Genomic DNA, 22,020 nt, shown 5'->3' with positions numbered 1-22,020 from the left:
TTAAGCATAATCTTAAAAAGAGAAAAGTTGAAGCAAAGACTCAAATCTGATTAACTACAGAATGACATAAAAACCCAATTGGCTAATAAGTTTTTTGGTGATTATCTAATGCAAGGGAAATCGGGAGAATATTTTAACTGGGTTTTACACTTTACAAAATTGCAAGATTTGTAAAGCTTCAACAGAAGTGGCACTAACCTTCTCTTTGTACAAACCATGCAAATCCTATACAGTAGCTCAGGTCTTTCCGCCGCCAACCCCCACCCAACTTTTATAAAATAATGACGTCAGCTAAAATCTTTTCAGTGGGGTAGTAAAAATGTTGTACTAGCAATTTAATCACATAACCACACTCTTGGAAATGAATAAAACAACGTTTTCTTCTTGGTTCTTTTGTTGGAGAACCACACTCAGTTGTTTGGCTTCACTCCTACCACGCTACAGCCGGGCTATGAGAGATGGAGCCCTCGGAGTTTCAGGGCTGAAGTGCGCGACTGAAATTGGAGCGGAAGGCAGTGGGCAGAACAGGAGGAACAGGAGGAAACTGCACATTTAATTCTATTTTAGATTTTGCCTAATTCAAGCCAGAAGGCTGAAATGGGGAACTGGATTAGAGACTGACAGGAAGGGGGAGGGAAGCAGGGAGTAGGGTACAGCGTGCCAAAGGGGGGAGAGCCAGCAAAGGCATTTATTTTGATGAATTCAAGCAGAACAGTGGGACTTGAAACTAAAACACAAATGACAAGGAGGTCAAACCCCTTTCTGATACAACAGAGGGCGTGCTTATTAAGAAATATAGCCAACAGTTCTATAATGAGCTTCTCCAGGAACTTTAAGGAACAGGAAAATGCTCACTGCTCATCCCTGGAAACTCTAATGTGGCTTCCAGGTATATGTGCCCAGCACAGTGATTTTTTTAGACTATCTCCCCCACCGCACCCCCCTGTAAAATCCCTGGGGGCCCACAGGTTCAGAACGCTTGCCACTAGGGAGTGATGTGTGCTAATATAAAGCTATGTAAAAGGAAGAAGTGGTTGACGGAGGAGCACGTTTGCACACAAAAACTTAAAAGAACTATGAAAGCATGTGGCTATAGAAGGCTGAAGTCAATCTCTTTTAAATTTTAGCTCTGCCTGAAAAGAGATTTGAGGCTCAAATGCTAAAATCTTAACTTTTTCTCTATCCACTAGAGAGTCCTTTCACTTAAAAATGAAAGGACACTTTATTAGAAAGTTTAACAATTTCTCAGTAACCATATATAACCTTCTTCCACAGTTCCTCCAGTCCTTTGGCTGGCTATTTCAAGAGCATATCAGCTAGTGGTCCGATCCCCCAAAGATGAGTTATTCTTATTCATACTGGAATCAGAATATCTTATCATTATTGGCTCTGCTTTCTGAAATGACCTGCCTGTGAAAGTGCTATATGGCATATATGTATCTTAAAACTGAAATCAACATGCCTTCATAACCTTTTAAGAATACCATGTCACCACTGCAAGTGAAAACCATGCTAGGATGCAATGAACCGGAGTGTTATGATCCGTTCAAGCTTCAATCAAACTATACAAAACACAAAGGTTATGACCTCACATGTCAAATAAAGGGATAGTTAATGGAAAGAAATGTATTTCCAAGATACCAAGACAGTCATTACATTTTTTAAAAGGAAGCTCTGACTTTTAAAATACCTCTTAAAAATAAACATCAAAATCATTAATAAAGGAGAATCAAAAGGCAATACACAAGAGACAATCATTCATAACTTTCTTTTTTGAGGAAAAAACTAAACCGTGCTTTACCTGTGTCTTAGCTTTCCTCTTGCTTCAAATTCAAAGGGAATCTCTTCACCTGTGAGGACTTCCCGCCATTCACTAACATTGTGAGCATCATCAAGAAGCGTTCCGTCCCCTTCTGGAACTCCCCCTGGACTCCCACTGTGCGAGAGTGCAGCCCTGCAACCAAATGAGACAATAGCGGCTTGTCCATCTTTCCCTCTAACTCTCTCTCGCACAGAGCTGGGGGCTGGGAGCAGAAACCCTTGCTGAACTTTCAGCAGTCAGACCATATAACCTGGCTACAAAGGATAACCTAAAAGGTCAGTAACTGAAGTTACCTTTGTGATCAATCACAACTTATTTGAAACTTTAGAAATGGATGGAAGCAAGCCTACATAGTCATTTACCTCCAGCAGCAGAGCCTGTACAAAGGGTGCTAAGTACACTAAGTCATGACTTCAAAAGTAGTATTTAGGTGGCTGGAACTGAACGGACTTAAACTGTTTTTAAAAAAACAAAAAACACCTCCTCTAGAGAATTAGCATCCTTAGTGGAGGCAGGAGAAATGTGGCTTCGAATCAGATGATTCTGTTAGTTATTTCATGCCCTTCATTCCCTAAACTGGAAAGATCAGCATGTATTTAGAAAACTGAGCCAAGGTCCAAACAGGCAGAAAGTTGTTAGCAAACGTTCTCACTGGCTTAGCTAAACTCTCATTTGTTCTCCAAACTCCACCCAATTCCATCTGGGGTAAAGTGCATTTTAGGTTTGGAAGATAGTTCTTAGGGGTAGGGAGGAGGGTAGGAGGATACAAGAGGTGTTTTCAAGCCATCTTAAAACAAAAATCCGAAATGTTTGGTTTAATATCCATATACAGCTCCTTTTAAACGGGGTGGGGGGCACTGAGGAGAAAAGATGGAATAACTTTTCTTTCACACTTCATACTCACATCTTTAATTTGACTTTTACTTCAAACATAATGTCTACCAGGATCAAGATCATAATGTGGGTATTCAGCCTTAGGACCTACTTCTCTGACTACAGATTCGACATAGAACCAGAACGCCCATCATAAACCTCAGCGAGACAGCACGTTACTGACTCAAATACAACCCAGGAGCCTCAGAAGGGGCCCACCTTGCTCTGAGGGTTGCTACACAGAGCCTTTGGTGGCAGAGGTGGCTCGGGGGGACACAGGAAGTGCTCCTTACCTGGTGGGCGTGGTGGTCAGGGTGGCAAACCACAAAGTGCAACCTGTGTGATTCCTCAGAGCAAAAGGGATGAACGGCTGTCGGCGCTTGGGGGTTTTCACCTCTGCTATGAACAAACAGAACAAGACTATCAGCGCACACACCTATGTGTGTGGCAGAGACCCTCCCCAAACCTGGAGACAGTGCCCAAAACTTGTCTCTTGTGCAAAGGGGCTGAAGGGAGAGGAAAGAGAAGGAACAACCACAGGTGTGTCAACAGCACAAATGGAATCACCAGGTATTTTGCTACAGGACAACTTGGTGTGTGTGCATCCCACCCCTTAACTGGCAAACTGACTGTGAGGTGTGGCTACTCCCAGCTCTCTATTCCACACCCCCACCCCAATTTTATGGGCCTTATCTCAGAAGAAGGTCTTAGGACCTAACTTGTCAGGAACTGAGAGACAGAGAGAGAAATGGACTCCCACTACTCACAAGGAATATATTCTAAATAGGCAGGCCCAATGGAATGGTAGCAAGATATATCTCACATACTTGTTAAACTTTGTTCAAAATGTCTGTACTTGAACAAGGCCTTCCTTTATACAGAAGTTACATTTCAGTCATATTACAGATATTGTAACAAAAAACATTCCTTCCTATTCTCCTATATTAGTTATTTTTCCCCTCCCTGGAAGATCAGAAATATACTATCCCAAAGCTTTTTAAATGGAATTTTAGCTCTTTTTTTTTTACACTGATTATCACCACCATCTGCTATTGAGTGGTTACCACAGAGACTATAAAAGGAACATAAAATATAATTTCTTTCCACAAAATAGCTTCTAATCAGGCAAACGGGAATCAAACACTCATCATACAAAACTACAATGATCATATTTGACCTGACTGTTTATAGTTCATAATGCGTGATCAAAACCGAAAGTTTCTGTGATGACTGCCCTTGCACTGTTCACCATGTAAGAACTTATTCACTATGTAAGAATTTGTTCACCATGTAAGAACTTGTTCGTTATGCTTCAGAAGATTGGAGACTGATGAGAATTAGGCTTGGGGTGGATTAATGATTGTGCATTGAGCACTGACTTCTCTATATAGAATTTTATTGTTGTTAAAAACCATTTGATCAATAAATATGAGAGATGCCCTCTCAAAAACGAAAAACAAAAAAAACTACAATGATCAATTCCAGAAAGAGCTGACCCAAAAAAGTTCTGTGGGAAGAACTACAAACACTAAGAAATCAGAGAAGTGAGAGACCGCGTGGCCAGAGCCAAAGACGGCTTTCCAGCACCCAGGCTGCCTCAGGCCCAGCTGCCGGCACCACGGCCCTGCTGCGAGGTCTGGCCTGGAAAAGGGAGGGCCGAGAAGAGAGGCAACGGCTCCCCTCACCGTGACCGTGGGCCGCAACCTCTCCTACTGGCCACATAAAGAAGAGGGAGGTGGCCCCAGAAACCACAAAGGCAGCAGCAATTAGTGCTGGGAGCCTCTCGGCTGATGTGCTCCCACCACATACAAACTACCAGCAGAAGAGGGTGCGGCCCAGTCTTACTACACGTCCAGCTTTAAAGCATAAAGACAGCCTGAGAAAGACTGGGACCCAAATGGTCTGCAGCTGTGGAGAAAATAACATCTAGAGGTGACTACAGTTGCCAGCTGAGAACACTATAGCGAAATTAAAGTCATCTTACAGGACCACATGCTTCCTGTCCTCAAAACAAGAGGTAAACTGCAACAGACCCTGCCTCCTCCCACCTCTAGAATACGGCAGAGGGCGGTATCAGAAGTCAGTAAGTATTGCTGCCTTTTAAAAAGTAATCACATTCTGTCTCCTACTGATCAGAAGTTAGTACTATAAACACCACAAAATAAGCAATTTCAGGTGAGGGCAAGTTCTATCTTGGCAATGACGGTGGCTCAGAGAAATGGCAATGCGTGCTACAGAAACGAGCAGTCCACAGGGTGTTCCCACAGTTCTGTGGTTAGTCTTTACAGACACCCCAAATACACCTAAGGATAATCTCCTACATGATTACCTAGAATATATCCATTTCTCATCCCAGTGGCCTCACTTAGTCTCCAAGTGCTTTAAAAAAGTAAGTGTTCATCAAGTAGAAAATTAAGGAGTAGCTGTGAGGCTGCTGACAAGAGCAGAGGGGGAGTAAAAGATTTAAGAGCTGTCGGCAGGGTAAACTGTACTTATTATGGCACCTTGAAAGGTACCCCTCTCTCCATGAGCTCAGTGAGTGAGCTGCTTTATTACAGCAGATAAAGGACCCAGGAGGAAAAGAAGCCAGATGTGCTTTCATATCCCACTGTGAGTCAGACTGTAAGTTTCCATTTGCAAATTAGATTAAAAAAGAACAGGTGGCAAGTAGCTTTGATCATATTGTAATACAGAATAAAGTGCTAGGAATCCATATAAAGATATATACAAGTCTACTGCTTTGGAATTAAATAGCTTCGGTAGGCATACTGCTTGGATCCCCAAGCCTCTTGTGCTGATCACACATACCAGCACAGACTTCAGCAACCTACTTCTCTGAAAATAAAAATACACAGAGTTCTCACAAATCCAAACCAACACCAGGGGACAAATCTGACATCTCCTGCTTTAAGGTCCAAATCAACTGTGTACTGGCCTTTGGCACAGCACCAGAGAACAAAGTTCCCAAGCCCATCAAAGAGAACAGTATTCCCTGGTGGCCTCAGAAAATCTGCCCCCAGTGACCAGACCTAATTTCTTCATAAGCTAAGAGAACCTGAAGTTCCTCACGTCCAACTTCAGCTTCAAACAGATCCAGCTGAGGAAATTTCTACCCTTTCGGACTTGTTTTACAGTAATTTGGCCATTGTAAACAGTGTAAGTTTTCATGCTATATAAGCAGCTCAGTCTGTCAGAAAGGACCTGGTTTGTAAATCATAAGAAATAGATTAAAGTCCCAGGCCTGCTACTAGTCAGTCATGTGAATCAAGGCAAATTACTTAGGCTCTCTGTCCTCATCAACTAAATAGGAAAATGCTTTGCTTAGCCTGAAAGATTAAATAACAGATGTAGAAACATTTAGACTATAAATCCATGAATAAATGAAGATCCAATCATGGGCTTTCTTTGTGAATCCCCCCTAAACATCCACCTCGGGAAAACCTTATAGGAAAAAGCCCACAGTACTGCCCCCATGTATTACCAGCCCTCTTCTCAACTCCTCACCCAGCTATACTGTACCTCTAACACAGATCTGGTGCTCTAGGAGCTTCAAATGGCCTTTTTACAAAATATATCATGACCAGGACAAACACATCATTCAGCTTGAATCACACACCTTCAAACAAACGAAGAAATGAACATGATGTTCCTTGATGTTCATGGTGTTGTCTATCATATTTACTTACCAAATTCTTAAGGAACCTTAAACGGTCAGAGAGAGAAATAAAGAACATTTTCTCATTCATCTCCAAAGCAACTCAACTCAGAGCTAAAGAAATTAAGGTTTGTGCCTAAGCAATTATTTACTAGGAACTGTTTTCTAAGCTCTATTCCTGATCACTATAGTTCCTATTCCATAAAACCCCTTGCAGTACCATAAGAATAAATGTTCACTGAGTATTCTATAAACGGACTTGCAACACTGCATGATGGAAGACGGGCTTTTTTTTCCCCATTTACTTGCTTTCCAGCATGAGAAGCCACTTCTAACTGATGCTGGATGTTTCTGCATCACACACTGGGGAGTAGATTGCATTTCCACGGAGGGTTAAGGCAGATGGAAGAGATCAGCAGATCATTTCCTTCTAACAAGGTGTCACTCTGTTCACTAGCTGGAAATGTATTTCCTACTACTAAAGGAAAGTACTCAAAATTGGGTATATTCCCATTCAGCTTCATCCACAGAAAATTGATATACAAGGTGGTTCTTGAAACAGGAAAATCAAGCAAGCCCTTGCTTGGCTATACTGTACCTCTAGCATAGATCTGGTGCTCTAGGTTAGTCAGACTGGCTGTACTTCTAGTTCTAAGGTAGACAAGGGGGAGGCCTGGTGACAGGAGAGACAAAGTTAGAGGAGAAGAATAAATACAGTGAATAAGAAGACTCACCTCCAAAACATCAGCACAGAGAGAGTACATTACAAAAATAGTGAGCATCATGCAATTATAGGATCATTCCCTTCAGTGATTTCTAAGAGCTAAGAAGCTACTTACAAAGTGAGAGAGACATCTCTTATGGCAGCTTTATTGCAGAGAATGTGTCACAGGAGCATGCTCCTTTTTTTCTCAATTGGGGAAAGAAAACGTATTCAACATTCTCTTGAACAGAATGTCAAGCCTTCTGAGGATTTTTTATTTAAAGTACATATGCTCTTAAATGACAGAAAAGTTACCAAGAACAATCAGTAGAGATTTTAGCGGGTGCAGCTCCACTCCAATTGGAAAAGGCAGTACAGCAGAAAGCTAACCCCCCAAGGGTCTTAAAAATTCAAGAAGAGTTCAGTATGTGTTCCATGTTAAAACAATCTCTACTAAGGAGTTATCTCATAGTGTTGTTTATGTATTATAAATTAAACATGCAGGTTTTTAGAATATTTATATATGTCCATAAAATGTCCTTGAAATTCAGAACTAACAAATTCAATAAGGTGCCATGCCATCCAGCTTCATCTGCAGAATCTCAGCCCTTACTGAACAAAGCCCCTTGCAATTGTGTCAAAATGAAGCTACTATTTTCTTTCCCCTGCTAAAAAAATCTTGAGAAAACAGCAGCAACCTTAGGCTGAATTTCCTATTAAGAATCTTATTCCAAGGACTCCTTTTGAAGTTGGCCTGAATAAAAAGCACAAATTTGGGGAAATTTGACTAAATGTTTGTGAATAAGACCTAAAAGTTTATGATCAGTTCACCAAGGTTCAAACCTACTGACTTTCAAAACGAATGCCCTATTTCAGTAGGACTATTCAAAGAATACAATCCCATTTGCTGTATTACCTACCACCCAGGAACTTCCAATAAGAAAAGAGGTTTGGAAATTTAGGTATATTCACTTGTATCTAATTAAAAAGATACATTATACCTTTATAGGCCTAAGTAACCATAAAAATTTGCAAGTAAATAAAAATCCAGCTTTAATTGAGCACTGGAATTTAACATACATAGGGCAGCTTATTACCCATAAAGAAAAAAGAAATTTTTTCTAAAAGGGGTAGAGGGAGACAACAGAAAAACCTTCATCAGTATCCTGAGGATGAGGCCTTCCTGGTGTTTGCACTGACTCTGGATTTAAGATCCCCCTGTATGAATAATGTTTTTAGAAACATACTCTTAGGACACATTGTATATTACAAAGATTATTACTTAGTTTTTTGGGTAGCTATGCTACATTCTCTTGACACACAAATTGGGAAGGTTAGAGGAGAAGCCAGAACTGAAGCTGATGACATCTGAAAAGCTCTGGCTCCTAAGCAATGACCTTGAGACTCAGAAGCAACAGCCTGAGAATACAGACACCAAGCATAGCTGACATTTCCTTGTCCCTCTTCCTAGAAGTAACAAGGCAGATAGAAAGTCCATTTTATACACCCTGAGGAGAGACAAACCCGTTCAAATACTTCATAAACTAAGAAAATCCATCTTCCTGTGACATGTTTGCAGACCAGATGGAATGTTTAAGTATTCATGAGCTGTGTGAAGTCGAGCCAAGACTTCCCAAGGAAACCACACTGAATGAGTTGGGGCTGAGTTGAATTTGGATGACAATGGCTTGTGGAACAACTAAAGACCATGCAGTTGGCCATCACAATTTCCCCAGCTCTAAGGAAATCAGAGCTCCATGGTGAAGCATTAAATAAGGAAAGAAAACATCGTTAACAGAGAAGAAACTAACTACTCATTCTTCAAGATGCTGGGTATTCAATTCTTTTATATTTTACAGACAATACAGGGCCCCCTTTTAACAATTTTTTCCATATGGGACCCTGCCCTTCCTCTCTTCAAGAATATATCCAAATTATCTATCTCCAGATTTAGGACACTAAAAAGATATTTTTAAAAATCTAGTCAAGACATCCAATCAATTGGAATGTTCTGCCAAGTAAAACACAAACTAGCAACAGTGGCGCTTGATGCATCTTCAAGGGCTCCGCGTATGCAGTGTTACTAGAATTTAGGGATTGTGTATTACAGATCCTTTCTCTCCCACAAAGGTAGAATCAGAGCTCACATTAAAAGCTCAGTATTTTGTGCCAGAAAAATGTCTCTTGCAAAGATTAAAACAGATCTACAGAAGACAGTCAGAATTTCCTATAGGTTTTCCACAGCAAAAGATTATTCTACTTGGACTTCTCAATGAAACAAGTCAACAGTGATTTATTCAGACATTTGTGGAGAAAAAATCTTACTTTGTCCAAAGCATGGAGGATCCACTGAAGAGCCCATCCAGTCTTCTGATGTGGTTGCATCTACTTCCTTGTCCTGTTTACAGTAATCTGCCATCCATGATTCCTTGGTACTTATGTACTGGTCTAGAAAGAATTCCCCAAAGACATTAAGAACAGAAGTGAATAAGATTGAGGGTTCAAATCAAATAATTTCAATTCAGTAAAATGAACTTTTATGGAATGCCTCACTTGGGCTAAGCACTATGATACATCCTGAGAAAGCCTGACCCCTGAAGAACCTCACACCCCACTGGAATGAATTAATGTTAACAAAACAGCCATTGCCACAAAACTCTACCACAATGTGAAAGGAGCTAAAACAAGGATATAAATACAATCCTATTTGCACAGATAAAATCCTTGGCACAGAACAAGGGAAGATGTACTCTGCTTTGGCAAAGTAGGAGAGTACACACCAAAGTCCACAGGACTCTTCAGACATGGAGACTTGCTCTGGCTCTTGAAGAATGAGTAGTTTACTGATGGGATTAGGGAAATAGGGACATTCCAGGTAGAGGGAACAGTATATGCAAAGACTTCAAGTCATGAAAGTTTGATAGCACATTTAGGGAACACTGAATATTTCAGTGCAACTTTGGTACAACATAGTAGGGTAAGGACCTAGCAAAAACTGATTTAGTTTGTGAAGAGTGTGGTAAGCCATGCTAAGGGACAGGGTTTGGTGACAGAAAAACCAGTTAGATGGCTTTAAAAAATGACCACACTCAGGAGGCTGAAATCCAGCTGACAACTCTCCAGGAGTGATTTCACTCTTTTGAAAGGAGAATTATAGTGGGGAGAGCAGGTTAATAAAATAATTATGATGCACTATACCTAGCTAATGGCCTTTTATACTACTTAAGATATTATACTTTTTAAAATAAGGATGACTAGCTTCTGTTTTCAGTACCAATATTTGGCTATATAAATGAGATTTATTTAAACACTAAGTGGTCAGAGCAATGTTTCTGGATTTCAGCAGAGTATAAAGAATAAGGAATTTGAAGGAAAAAAAAGCAAGTATCAAAAGAACTCTTCTGTTTGAAGTAAGCTCGTTTACTGTAGCTATTCAAAGCACCACCTCAAGCTTAATCTAAACTTCCAGCTGAACAGATTATATAAGAACTGACACAGGAGTCAAAATAACAAGTTTCTAAAGATCATGAGCTCATTCACTATTATGTTGGTGATATTAATATCCAGACACATTAATAAATAAACTCTGATAAGTGGTTTTAAAATTTTAGGATCAATAAACTTACAGTCTCATTTCACTATGCATTCTCTCCATCTTACTCTGACATGGAATAAACCAATGGATATTCTAAGAGTTCCAAACCAACACACACACTCTATAAAGTTCAGAGATTTGCAGTAGTATATGTTATCACTCAGAGATAACTACAGTATTACCAAAAATCAGATGATGAAGATCAATAATTCAAACAGTGAATGTAAGTTTTCACAGCAAAAGCAGGCATTACCTGATCTCAGGCTAATGGCACTCTGCTTTTAGATTACATGAATGCAAGCATGGAGTGGTTCTGACTCAACACCCTGAATTTAGGAATGTACATTTCAGTGTTGTCAAAGAAACTTTGAGAACACACACCATTAGCCAGGTGACCCTGTTCATGCAGTGGTTTTTCAGTTAGGCCTACATGATACTTGATGGGAACCAGTCCAGGCAACTTATCCTACTATAAAGACAAGGTCAAAATTAAAAGACCTTTGAAGAGTTTTTCTGTGAATAGTCTAAGAAAACTAAATCTAAACTCAATTCTAGGACATGTAATAAACATTTAATGACCAACCATCCTGGGGAGAAAGATCATCAGAGACATTTATGTTTCCCAAGTAGTCAAAGCTCCTGCTTGGCCACTGACAGCAGTTATGTGGGATGCCAACTCTGGAGCAATGCTTTGAGAAGAATCATGAGGCTGAGGTTAGCGTTTATCAGGAAGGCAGCCATAATGAGTATATCATATCTGGCATGAGCCCAGAAGGATCAGTTAGGAGGCTGTCTGAAAACCACTGAACTCAGAAGGCTGAAATCCAACTGACAAGAGAATTTATTTCCTAAAATGGTTGTTAAACCAGGACTAATCATGCTTCAGACAAGGGACTTATGTACAAAAAGGTAGCCATGTTCTAAAGATGACTTTCCACTTACCAATTAGCACAGAAGTGATGTTGATATCCAAACGGGGCTTGGCCTTGGCTTCCAGCTTCAGTCGAGGAGGATGGAGACGACTAGCTGCCTGTTGTTGCCAAGACACAGAGCACGGCCATGGCTCAATAAATGGCTCCCAGCCTTAAAGAACACAGGAAATAAGACATCTGTTCAGCAGATATCAACCCTTTAGAGGGGAACACTGCTCACACATGCTCAGAAGGACAAACTACAGCTCAATGGTTTTCTATTTTCAATTTGATTTGACAATAAAAGCACCATCATTTAGCTATAGGTCACCCTACAGATGTCTGGCCTGTCTGGTGAGTATGAGTAGAAGGGCATGCAGGACCCCCACATGGTCTTCCAGAGGTGGGAGGCAGGAGAGCAGGCAATAGTGCCCAGCTTCTATTCAAGAGAGGCAGGACCTGTTTTTGATCCACTCCAAACGGAAAAAGGAGTCTCAGACTCACGTTAGAAAAGGTGTATCAGTGGCTGAAGTAACTATAAAATTTGATTCTCCTGCCTACATCAAGAATCCACTGGTTGAATAAATAGGTATAATTGAAATTCATTAACTTAAGTTTTTCAAATTTTTATTTTAAAATATGTTATACAAAAGTTACATAAACAACACAATATGAAAGATTTAAATAAAATTATCACATTCATGTACCCACTATTCAGCTTAATCAATAGAAAATTGCAAGTTCCCTTGAAGCCTCTAAGTGCCACACCCCCATGTCATTCCCCACTTCCCACCAACCCTCTCCTTCCCACCAACTCCAGGGAACTATTTAGCTTGAGTTTTTAATCACTTTCTTCCTCTTCCTTATAGTTTTACTACATACATATGAATTTCTTAAGAACATATTGTTTAGGGAATTCAAGATGGCAGCATGAGAGTTGACAGAGAATTCCTCCCAAAACCACATATAATGTGAAAATATAGTTACTACAACTAGCCCTAAAACAGCAACAGGAAAGAAGGCTACACGAGGCTGCATACAGACGTCACGAACAGAGCAGACCTCACGGAACAGAGTAACGTATGAAAGCTTTGATCCGGTGGGACCCAAGCCCTTCCCCCACCTCAGCTCACAGGCGGGAGGAAGAGAAAGGGAGCAGGGAGGGGGTGGAGGCCTAGGACCGCTGAACACCCAGCCCTGAGGTCTGTTTTGGGGCACAAACCTACATTGTGTGGTGCACTGGGGGTTGGTGGGGTTGGGGAGCTGGGACAGGCAGAGTGCTTGAGAGACTGAGATTCTGGTATTTGTGGAGAATGGGGAGCCACAGCTGGTGGCTCTGGGACAAAGGAAAGCCAGGCTGTCTGAGAGGCTTCCTAGCAGCGAGAGGGCTGCTGAAGGGGCGGGTTTTGCACGGAGCTTGCTATGTGGGAGAAGGGATAGGTGGACAAGGTTATCTGGGTGCACTCTGCCCAGCAGGTTGGGAACGTTGAGGAGTTTCAGGCACTCCATACCCCCGGATGCCTACTCAGCTCCGAGGCACCTGACACGCAGCCTGCCGTGCCTTCCTTCTGGCCTGCTGGCACCTGCTCGCAAACCAGCAGCCACTGCAGTGGCATCAGGCCAGCCATAGGAAGGCCCTGCCTACAACACCTAGAGACACCAAGCACAGAGGCTTCTACCTGTATGCTCGGCCCACTGGCTCTGACACTGGAGACAGGCACTGCAGCTGGAAATCAGGAAACAGCTCTTTCCACCCACCAGGCACCAGCACCATTCCCCTACGACCCCCAACCTCACTCTAGGGGCTGAGCAGCTCCAGAAACTACAGCTTCTGGGCACTAGAGGGCACCATATAGAATTATGAAATGTCAAAGGAACCTGGTTCAGACCAAAATCTCACAAACCCCAAAAAGGGCCAAATGAAACTCAACTCACCAATCTTCCTGAAAGAGAGTTTAAAATAAAAATCATAAACACGCTTATGGAGGTACAGAAAAATATTTGAAAATGCAGGGAAGAATTTAAGACAGAGATTCAATCATTTAGAAATTTCATATCTGAAATGAAACATACAATGGAGGGATTTAAAAACAGATTAGATGTAGTAAAAGAGACAGTAGATGGAATAGAAATTAGAGAAGAGTAATACAAAGAAGCTGAGGCACAAAGAGAAAAAAGGATCTCTAAGAATGAAAGAATACTGAGAAAACTGTGTGACCAATCCAAACGGAACAATATTCGTAGTATAGGGGTACCAGAAGAAGAAGAGAGAGAAAAAGGGATAGAAAGTGACACTGAGGAGGTAATTGCTGAAAACTTCCCCAATCTAGGGAAGGAGATAGTCTCTCAAGCCATGGAGGTGCACAGATCTCCCAACACAAGGGAACCAAAGAAAACAACATCAAGACATATAATAATTAAAATGGCAAAGATCAAGGATAAAGACAGACTTTTAAAAGCAGCTAGAGAGAGAAAAAAGATCACATACAAAGGAAAACCCATCAGGCTATCATCAGACTTCTCAACAGAAACCTTACAGGCCAGAAGGAAGTGGCATGATATATTTAATGCAATGAAGCAGAAGGGCCTTGAACCAAGAATACTATACCCTGCAAGGTCATCATTTTAACATGAAGGAGGAATTAAACAATTTTCAGATGAGAAAAAGTTGAGAGAATTTACCTCCCACCAACCACCTCTACAGTGCATTTCGAAGGCTCTGCTATAGATGGAAGTATTCGTAAGTATGTCACCCAAGAGATAGACAAAGAGTACAGAATATGATTCAGAACATACAAAGAATGGAGGAGCAAGAGAAAGGAGGAAAAAAAAAAAGAACCTTTAGGTTGCGATTATAATAACATACAAAGTGAGTTAAATTAGACTATTAGATAGTAAGGGAATTACTCTTGAACCTTTGGTAACCACAGATCTAAAGCCTGCAATGGTAATAAGTAAATACCTATTATTAATCACCCTAAATGTAAATGGTCTGAATGCACCAATAAAAATACATAGAGTCACTAAATGGATAGAAAAACAAGAACCGTCTATATGCTGTCTACAAGAGACTCACTTCAAACCCAAAGACATACACCGACTGAAAGTAAAGGAATGGAAAAAGGTATTTCATGCAACTAACAGGGAGAAAAATGCAGGAGTTGCAGTACTTGTATCAGACAAATTAGACTTCAAAACAAAGAAAGTAACAAGAGACAAAGAAGGACATTACATAATGATAAAGCGGTCAGTTCAACAAGAGGATATAACTATTAGAAATATCTCTGCACCCAACACAGGATCACCTACATATGTGAAACAAATACTAACAGAATTAAAGGGGGAAATAGAATGCAATGCATTCATTTTGGGAGACTTCAACACACCACTCACTCCAAAGGACAGGTCAACCAGACAGAAAATAAGTAAAGAGACAAAGGCACTGAACAACATATTAGAACACATGGACTTGACGGACATCAAAAGAACACTCCATCCAAAAAACAACAGGATACACATTCTTCTCAAGTGCACATGGAACATTTTCAAGAATAGATCATATACTAGGTTGCAAAAAGAACCTCAGTAAATTCAAAAGACTGAAATTGTACCAACCAGCCTCTCAGATCACAAAGGTATGAAACTAGAAATAAATTACACAAAGAAAACAAAAAAGCCCACAACCACATGGAGGCTTACTAACATGCTCCTAAATAATCAATGGATCAATGACCAAATAAAAACAGAAATCAAGAAATATATGGAGACAAGTGACAACAATAATTCAACACCGCAAAATTTGTGGGACGCAGCGAAGGCCATGCAAAGAGGGAAGTATAATGCAATACAGGCCTACCTCAGGAAAGAAGAACAATCCCATATGAACAGTCTAAACTCAGAATTAACAAAACTAGAAAAGGAAGAACAAATGAAGCCCAAAGTTAGTAGAAGGAGGGACATAATGAAGATTAGGGCAGAAATAAATAAAATTGAGAAGAATAAAACAATAGAAAGAATCAATGAAAACAGAAGCTGGTTCTTTGAGAAAATAAACAAAATAGATAAATCCCTAGCCAGATTTATCAAGAAAAAAAGAGTCTACACACATAACAGAATCAGAAATGAGAAAGGAAAAATCACTATGGACACCACAGAAATACAAAGAATTATGAGAGAATACCATGAAAAATTATATGCTAACAAACTGGATAACCTAGAAGAAATCGACAACTTTCTAGAAAAATACAACCTTCCAAGGCTGACCCAGGAAGAAACAGAAAATCTGAATAGACCAATTACCAGCAAAGAAATTGAATCGGTAATTAAAAACTACCTAAGAACAAAACCACTAGACCAGATGGTTTCACTGCTGAATTTTATCAAACATTTAGTGAAGACTTAATATCCATCCTCCTTAAAGTTTTCCAAAAAGTAGAAGAGGGAATACTCCCAAACTCATTCTACAAGGCCAACATCACTCTAATAACAAAATCAGACAAAGACACAACAAAAAAAGAAAATTACAGACCCATATCTCTGATGAACACAAACGCAAAAATACTCAGCAAAGTATGAGCAAACCGAATTCAAATATACATCAAAAAGATCATCCATCATAATCAAGTGGGATTCATCCCAGGGATGCAAGGATGGTACAACATTTGAAAATCCATCAACATCATCCACTACATCAACAAAGAGGACAAAAACCACATGATCATCTCCATAGATGCTGAAAAAGCATTCAACAAAATTCAACATCCATTCATTACAAAAACTCTCAACAAAATGGGTACAAAGGGCAAGTACCTCAACATAATAAAGGCCATAAATGACAAACCCACAGTCAACATTATACTTAACAGCAAGAAGCTGAAAGCCTTTCCTTTAAGATCGGAAACAAGACAAGGATGCCCACTCTCCCCACGTCTATTCAACACAGTACTGGAGGTCCTAGCCACGGCAATCAGGCAACACAAAGAAATAAAAGGCATCTGCATTGGTAAGGAAGAAGCCAAACTGTCCCTGTTTTTAAGATGACATGATATTGTATATAAAAAACCCTAAAGAACCCACTCCAAAACTACTAGATCTAATATTTGAATTCACCAAAGTTGCGGGATACAAAATTAATACACAGATATCTGCTGCATTCCTATACACTAACAATGAAGTAGCAGAAAGAGAAATCAGGAAAACAATTCCATTCACAATAACATCAAAAAGAATAAAATACCTAGGAATAAACCTAATCAAAGAAGTGAAAGACCTATACTCTGAATACCACAAGACACTCATGAGAGAAATTAAAGAAGATACCAATAAATGGAAACACATCCCGTGCTCATGGATAGGAAGAATTCATATTGTCAAAATGACCATCTTGCCTAAAGCAATCTACAGATTCAATGCAATCCCTATCAAAATACCAACAGCTTTCTTCAGTGAACGAGAGCAAATAGTTCTAAAATTCATATGGAACCACAAAAGACCCTGAATAGCCAAAGCAATCCTGAGAAGGAAGAATAAAGTGGGGGATTATGCTCCTTGACTTCAAGCTCTACTAGAAAGGCACAGTAATCAAGACAATTTGGTACTGGCACAAGAACAGAGCCATAGACCAATGGAACAGACTAGAGAGCCCAGATATAAACCCGAGCATATATGGTCAATTAATATACAATAAAGGAGCCATGGATATACAGTGAGGAAATGACAGCCTCTTCAACAGCTGGTGTTGGCAAAACTGGACAGCTACATGTAAGAGAATGAAACTGGATGATTGTCTAACCCCATACACAAAAGTTAACTCAAAATGGATCAAAGACCTGAATGTAAGTCATGAAACCATAAAACTCTTAAGAAAAAAACATGGGCAAAACTCTCTTGGACATAAACAGGAGCAACTTCTTCATGAAGATATCTCCCTAGGCAGGGGAAACAAAAGCAAAAATGAACAACTGGGACTATATCAAGTTGAAAAGCTTCTGCACAGCAAAGGACACCATCAGTAGAACAAAAAGGCATCATACAGTATGGGAGAATATATTCATAAACGACATATCTGATAAGGGGTTGACATCCAAATTGTATAAAGAGCTCACGCACCTTAACAAACAAAAAGCAAATAAGCCAATTAAAAAATGGGCAGCATTGCTGAACAGACACTTCTCCAAAGAAGAAATTCAGATGACCAACAAGCACACGAAAAGATGCTCCACATCCCTAATCATCAGAGAAATGCAAATTAAAACCACAATGAAATATCACCTCATACCAGTTAGTATGGTCAACATCCAAAAGACAAACAACAACAAATGTTGGCGAGGATGTGGAGAAAGGGGAACCCTCCTACACTGCTGGTGGGAATGTAAAATAGTCCAACCAACAGAGAAGACAGGTGGTGATTATATAGCATCTTGCTAGGCTAATGGACAGTGACTGTCGTGGGGTGTGTTGGGGGGACTTGGTAAGGGGGGGCCTGGTAAACATAGTGTACTTCATGTAATTATTATAGATTAATGGTAGCAAAAAAATAAATAAATAAAAATAGTTCAACCACTGTGGAAAGCAGTACCAAGGTTCCTCAAAAAACTAAAAATAGAAATACCATTTTACCCAGGAATTCCACTTCTAGGAATTTACTCTATGAATGTAGCAGCCCAGTTTGAAAAAGACATATGCACCCCTATGTATATTGCAGCACTATTTACAATAGCCAAGAAATGAAGCCACTTAAGTATCCATCAGTAGACGAATGGATAAAGAAGATGTGGTACATATACACAATGGAATATTATTCAGCCATAAGAAGAAAACAAATCCTATAATTTGCAACAACATGGATGGAGCTAGAGGGTATTATGCTCAGTGAAATAAGACAGGCGGAGAAAGACAAGTATCAAATGACTTCACTCATCTGTGGAGTATAAGAACAAAGAAAAAACTGAAGGAACAAAACAGCAGCAGACTCACAGAACCCAAGAATGGACAGTTACCAAAGGGAAAGGGACTGGGGAAGATGGGTGGGAAGGGAGGGACATGGGGGATAAGGGGTATTACGATTAGGATGTATAATGTAGTGGGGTGGGGACACGGGGAGGGCAGTATAACACAGAGAAGACGAGTAGTGATTCTGTAGCATCTTACTATGCTCATGGACAGTGACTGTAATGGGGTATGTGGTGGGAACTTGGTAATAGGGTGAGTCTAGTAATAATAATGTTGTTCATGTAATTGTCATTAATGATAGGAAAATTAAAAAAAAATTTTTAAGTCTATAAAAAAGAAAAAAGAACATATTGTTTAGTTTGTCTACTGGGGATGTTGACATAAATGGAATTCAATCACATACATCCTTTTGCAAGTTTTTATCTTTGTTCAACAAGAGGTCTTTGAGGTTGACTCATACCAATGCCATGTAGCTGTGATACATTTATTTTCACTACTGAATATAATCCACTTATGAATATACCAGAGTTTATTTATTCATTGTACCACTGAGAGACATTTACTTGATCCCAGTTTTATGGCTATTAGGAAGAATACCACTCAAAGGCGTCTCCTAGTACACATAGGCAAGAGACTCCCTAGTGTATAGACCTAAAGAAGTGTATTGCTGGGTTGTTGAGGATGCCTATACTTAACTCCATTTGTCATGCCAAACTGTTTTCCAAAGTGGTTGTACTGATTTACAGTTCTAGCAACAGAAAACTAGAGTTCTGTAGTTTTTGAAGACTCAATTTTTCAAGGCCAGTTAATTTTTAACAGCTTTCTAAATATACTCAATCAACCACAGATCAGATGATTTACCAATACAAATCTAGGATGTAGCATAAAACAGATACATTAGACTCCTCACACCATTTGGCACTTAGTGACCTGAATGTGTTCATACAACTTTAAGCGTAAGCAATATTTGCTCTGGGAAAATAAATGATTCTCAGAAAAATAGCTACCATATGTCCTATAGGAGTTTCTCTAAACTAGCAAGAGTTGGGCCATTTTTCTAAAGCTAAACATTTTGAACAATTAGGAAATAGGAGTGTTAGCTTTAAGTGAATCCAGAACAGAGAGGGAAAGTGTTAACTAACATATATAATTAAATGTGACATGTACTCTAGAACAATCAGCAGCAGCACAACAAACTGAGGCTTAATTTTCCATTAAAAACCAACGGAGCAATCATTGCTAGGCCTGAGCCTTAGACATGACTTTGTCAACTTTGTCCACACCTAGTAGAACTCTGTTAAGGCAAAGAACTTCACAGCTCAAACTGCTTGGCCCTAGTATATGATGGTTTCTGAATATCGATCCATATAGGCCCTTACTTTGGTCTTTACAGTGGAAGGAAAGAAACCTGAAAACACCTTACAGTGTATTGGTTTTCTGTGTCTGGAAGAATAGCCTGCTCTGATCAACTGTGTTTTGCTTTAGGGAGTAGGGACCGCAGATTATGCATTATCACAGACTCAGTATTCTTCTAATGAAACAAACAAGTCCAGCAGGGAGTGAAGAGGCCTGAAGTTTAAAATGCCTATGGACATAAATCTCTCTCGAAATTTAGCTACATTCAGGGCAAAATAAACAATCTTTCACTATTGAGCAATTTTATGTTCCGGAATGAGTCAAAATCCAGCATCAAAAAGAATTAACCATAAAAACTTTTAGATAATTCAATTATAACTTGTCAGATTATGTTTTTAGAAAAATGAAAAATTCTCTGTCTTTTGAGCTAAGGTAGTCACTTGTTTTTAATTTTTCCCTGTTCTGCCCCACCCCCTTTCCCTCACATAAAATTTATGTAGAAATAGATACAGGCTAATATTTAAGTGTGTTTTTTAAATCTCATGATAATATATGTTTATACAGACCTGACAGAGCACGGTTATAATAATCTCCAGAAAGGGTGAAGTGGGCATACCCTTCAGGGCTAGTTCTCACGTGCTGAAGAAAATTCAGACCTGCAATGAGAGCAAATCTTACTGCAGTGATGGGGCAGAACAACCAAAACTTTCTTTTGCGACAAACCACATTAAGGAGATGTTAGTTATAGCTAACACTGACGATCTCATAGAAAGGCACCAAAATGTTGATATTTTGTGCATTATGGGGTTTTTTACATGAATGCTGATTTTTTTAAATACTTCATTACAATATTATTTATCTTAATTACTGAGTTTTTAGCACCCCAAAAGCAGTGCTGTGCCTGGGGCAATGCCTCATTTGCCTCCCTCCAGTCCAAGCCCCAACACCCAGATGTATACCTGAGGCCAGTGGGGACATAAAAAACATTTCTACCTGATTACCTGGAAAGGTGACACAGTGATAAAGGCGGTCATGTCCTGGTAAGTATTAGCTCAAAATTTTAAGATTATCAGAGAAAAATAAGAAATGACTACCCTTTGCAGAAAAGATACTCGGTCAAAATTCTAGTTTTCACTTTAATCAAATGACCCTGCGGTGCCTAATGTACAGGGAAAAGAAAAACCTCTACAACATGTAAAAGGTCGAATTGAATCCCCCAAGAATTCAATTTTCCTTGACAGGATAAGAGGTTGGCAAGATCAAAATAACGGAAAATTCCAAGCGAACCCGGCAGCAAGGCTTTCTCAAAGGCCCCATCTAGCACAGCCTGCCATGATGCGGTTAGGATAAAGTGCTCCAGCCTGAGATCCACTCCACAGAGGACTGGGCTCACCTGGAGGCTGCGTCACCTCCAACATGACCCAAAGGAGGGTGCTCTGAGGTGAGCTTTCACATAAGACTGTGCTTTTTATGTTCAAAACATACGGGTAAAAGCAGCATTTTCTGAGCGTCTCTTACATGCCTTTAATAACAATACTCACTACAATCTTTAGATACACACAAAAAAATAAACAAAATGGAGAAATCTGGAATTATTTAGCTAGAGATGTTAATATAACAGAAATTTCATTGACGACAATTTCTATTATTTCCAAGCTATAGGCTGAAGGCCACATATGGCAGATAAACACACATTTCTCTAAAATACAAATAATGAAAAACATATGTAAAACTATTATCCAAATTTCACCCCTACTACTAAGTAGAAGAGAGCATGACTAACAAAAAAAGAGAATCCCAAGTAATTCAGCAATCACTGAGAAGCTTCAAGATGAATCTGCAAACCAAGAAAACACTCACGGGAAAAGGTGATCTCGGCAAGAGGAACGTCACAATCCATGCAGTCATCGATGAAGCAGATGCACACGCCCTCAGCTTTAATCTCCACCCCAGAGATCAGCTGCGCCGGCACAGTCCCCTGGCTCTCCCGGCTGGTAGAGCCCAGGGAAAGAGACTTCAGAGGTTCAGCATTCTTAAACAACCAACTTGCTGCCTTTTTCAGTTGGCCTTCAAAGAAATTAAAAGGTGACCAGTTCAATCAGTTCCCACAGCTACTCAAGCAAATCACAGAGGAAACAGAAATAAAGTTCATAG

The 22,020-nt window shown here is 39.8% G+C and overlaps 1 protein-coding gene across 12 annotated transcripts in view; it reads right to left on the bottom strand.

The window, feature by feature from the left end:
* VPS13D (vacuolar protein sorting 13 homolog D) overlaps positions 1 to 22,020 on the bottom strand; it is a 277,290-nt gene that overhangs the window by 165,434 nt on the left and 89,836 nt on the right. For 6 of the 12 annotated variants that reach the window (XR_012129991.1, XR_012129992.1, XM_073233217.1 and 3 more), the window contains 7 exons: positions 21,727 to 21,933; positions 20,433 to 20,522; positions 11,591 to 11,731; positions 9,379 to 9,501; positions 6,949 to 7,023; positions 2,989 to 3,094; positions 1,802 to 1,954 (listed from right to left, as the gene is read on the bottom strand). Coding sequence is in view for 10 of the 12 variants with exons in the window: in XM_073233217.1 (XP_073089318.1) it covers positions 1,802 to 1,954; positions 2,989 to 3,094; positions 6,949 to 7,023; positions 9,379 to 9,501; positions 11,591 to 11,731; positions 20,433 to 20,522; positions 21,727 to 21,933 (895 nt within the window). In the remaining 2 variants the exon portion in view is untranslated. The remainder of the gene's footprint in view (positions 1 to 1,801; positions 1,955 to 2,988; positions 3,095 to 6,948; positions 7,024 to 9,378; positions 9,502 to 11,590; positions 11,732 to 20,432; positions 20,523 to 21,726; positions 21,934 to 22,020) is intronic. The other 6 variants (XM_073233218.1, XM_073233222.1, XM_073233219.1 and 3 more) reach the window with 6 other exon arrangements.

The sequence above is a fragment of the Manis javanica genome, chromosome 4 (assembly GCF_040802235.1).
Source record: "Manis javanica isolate MJ-LG chromosome 4, MJ_LKY, whole genome shotgun sequence".
Taxonomy (NCBI): domain Eukaryota; kingdom Metazoa; phylum Chordata; class Mammalia; order Pholidota; family Manidae; genus Manis; species Manis javanica.
The sequence above is the reverse complement of the archived record's forward strand: the minus strand, read 5'-3'. Positions and strand labels throughout refer to the sequence as shown.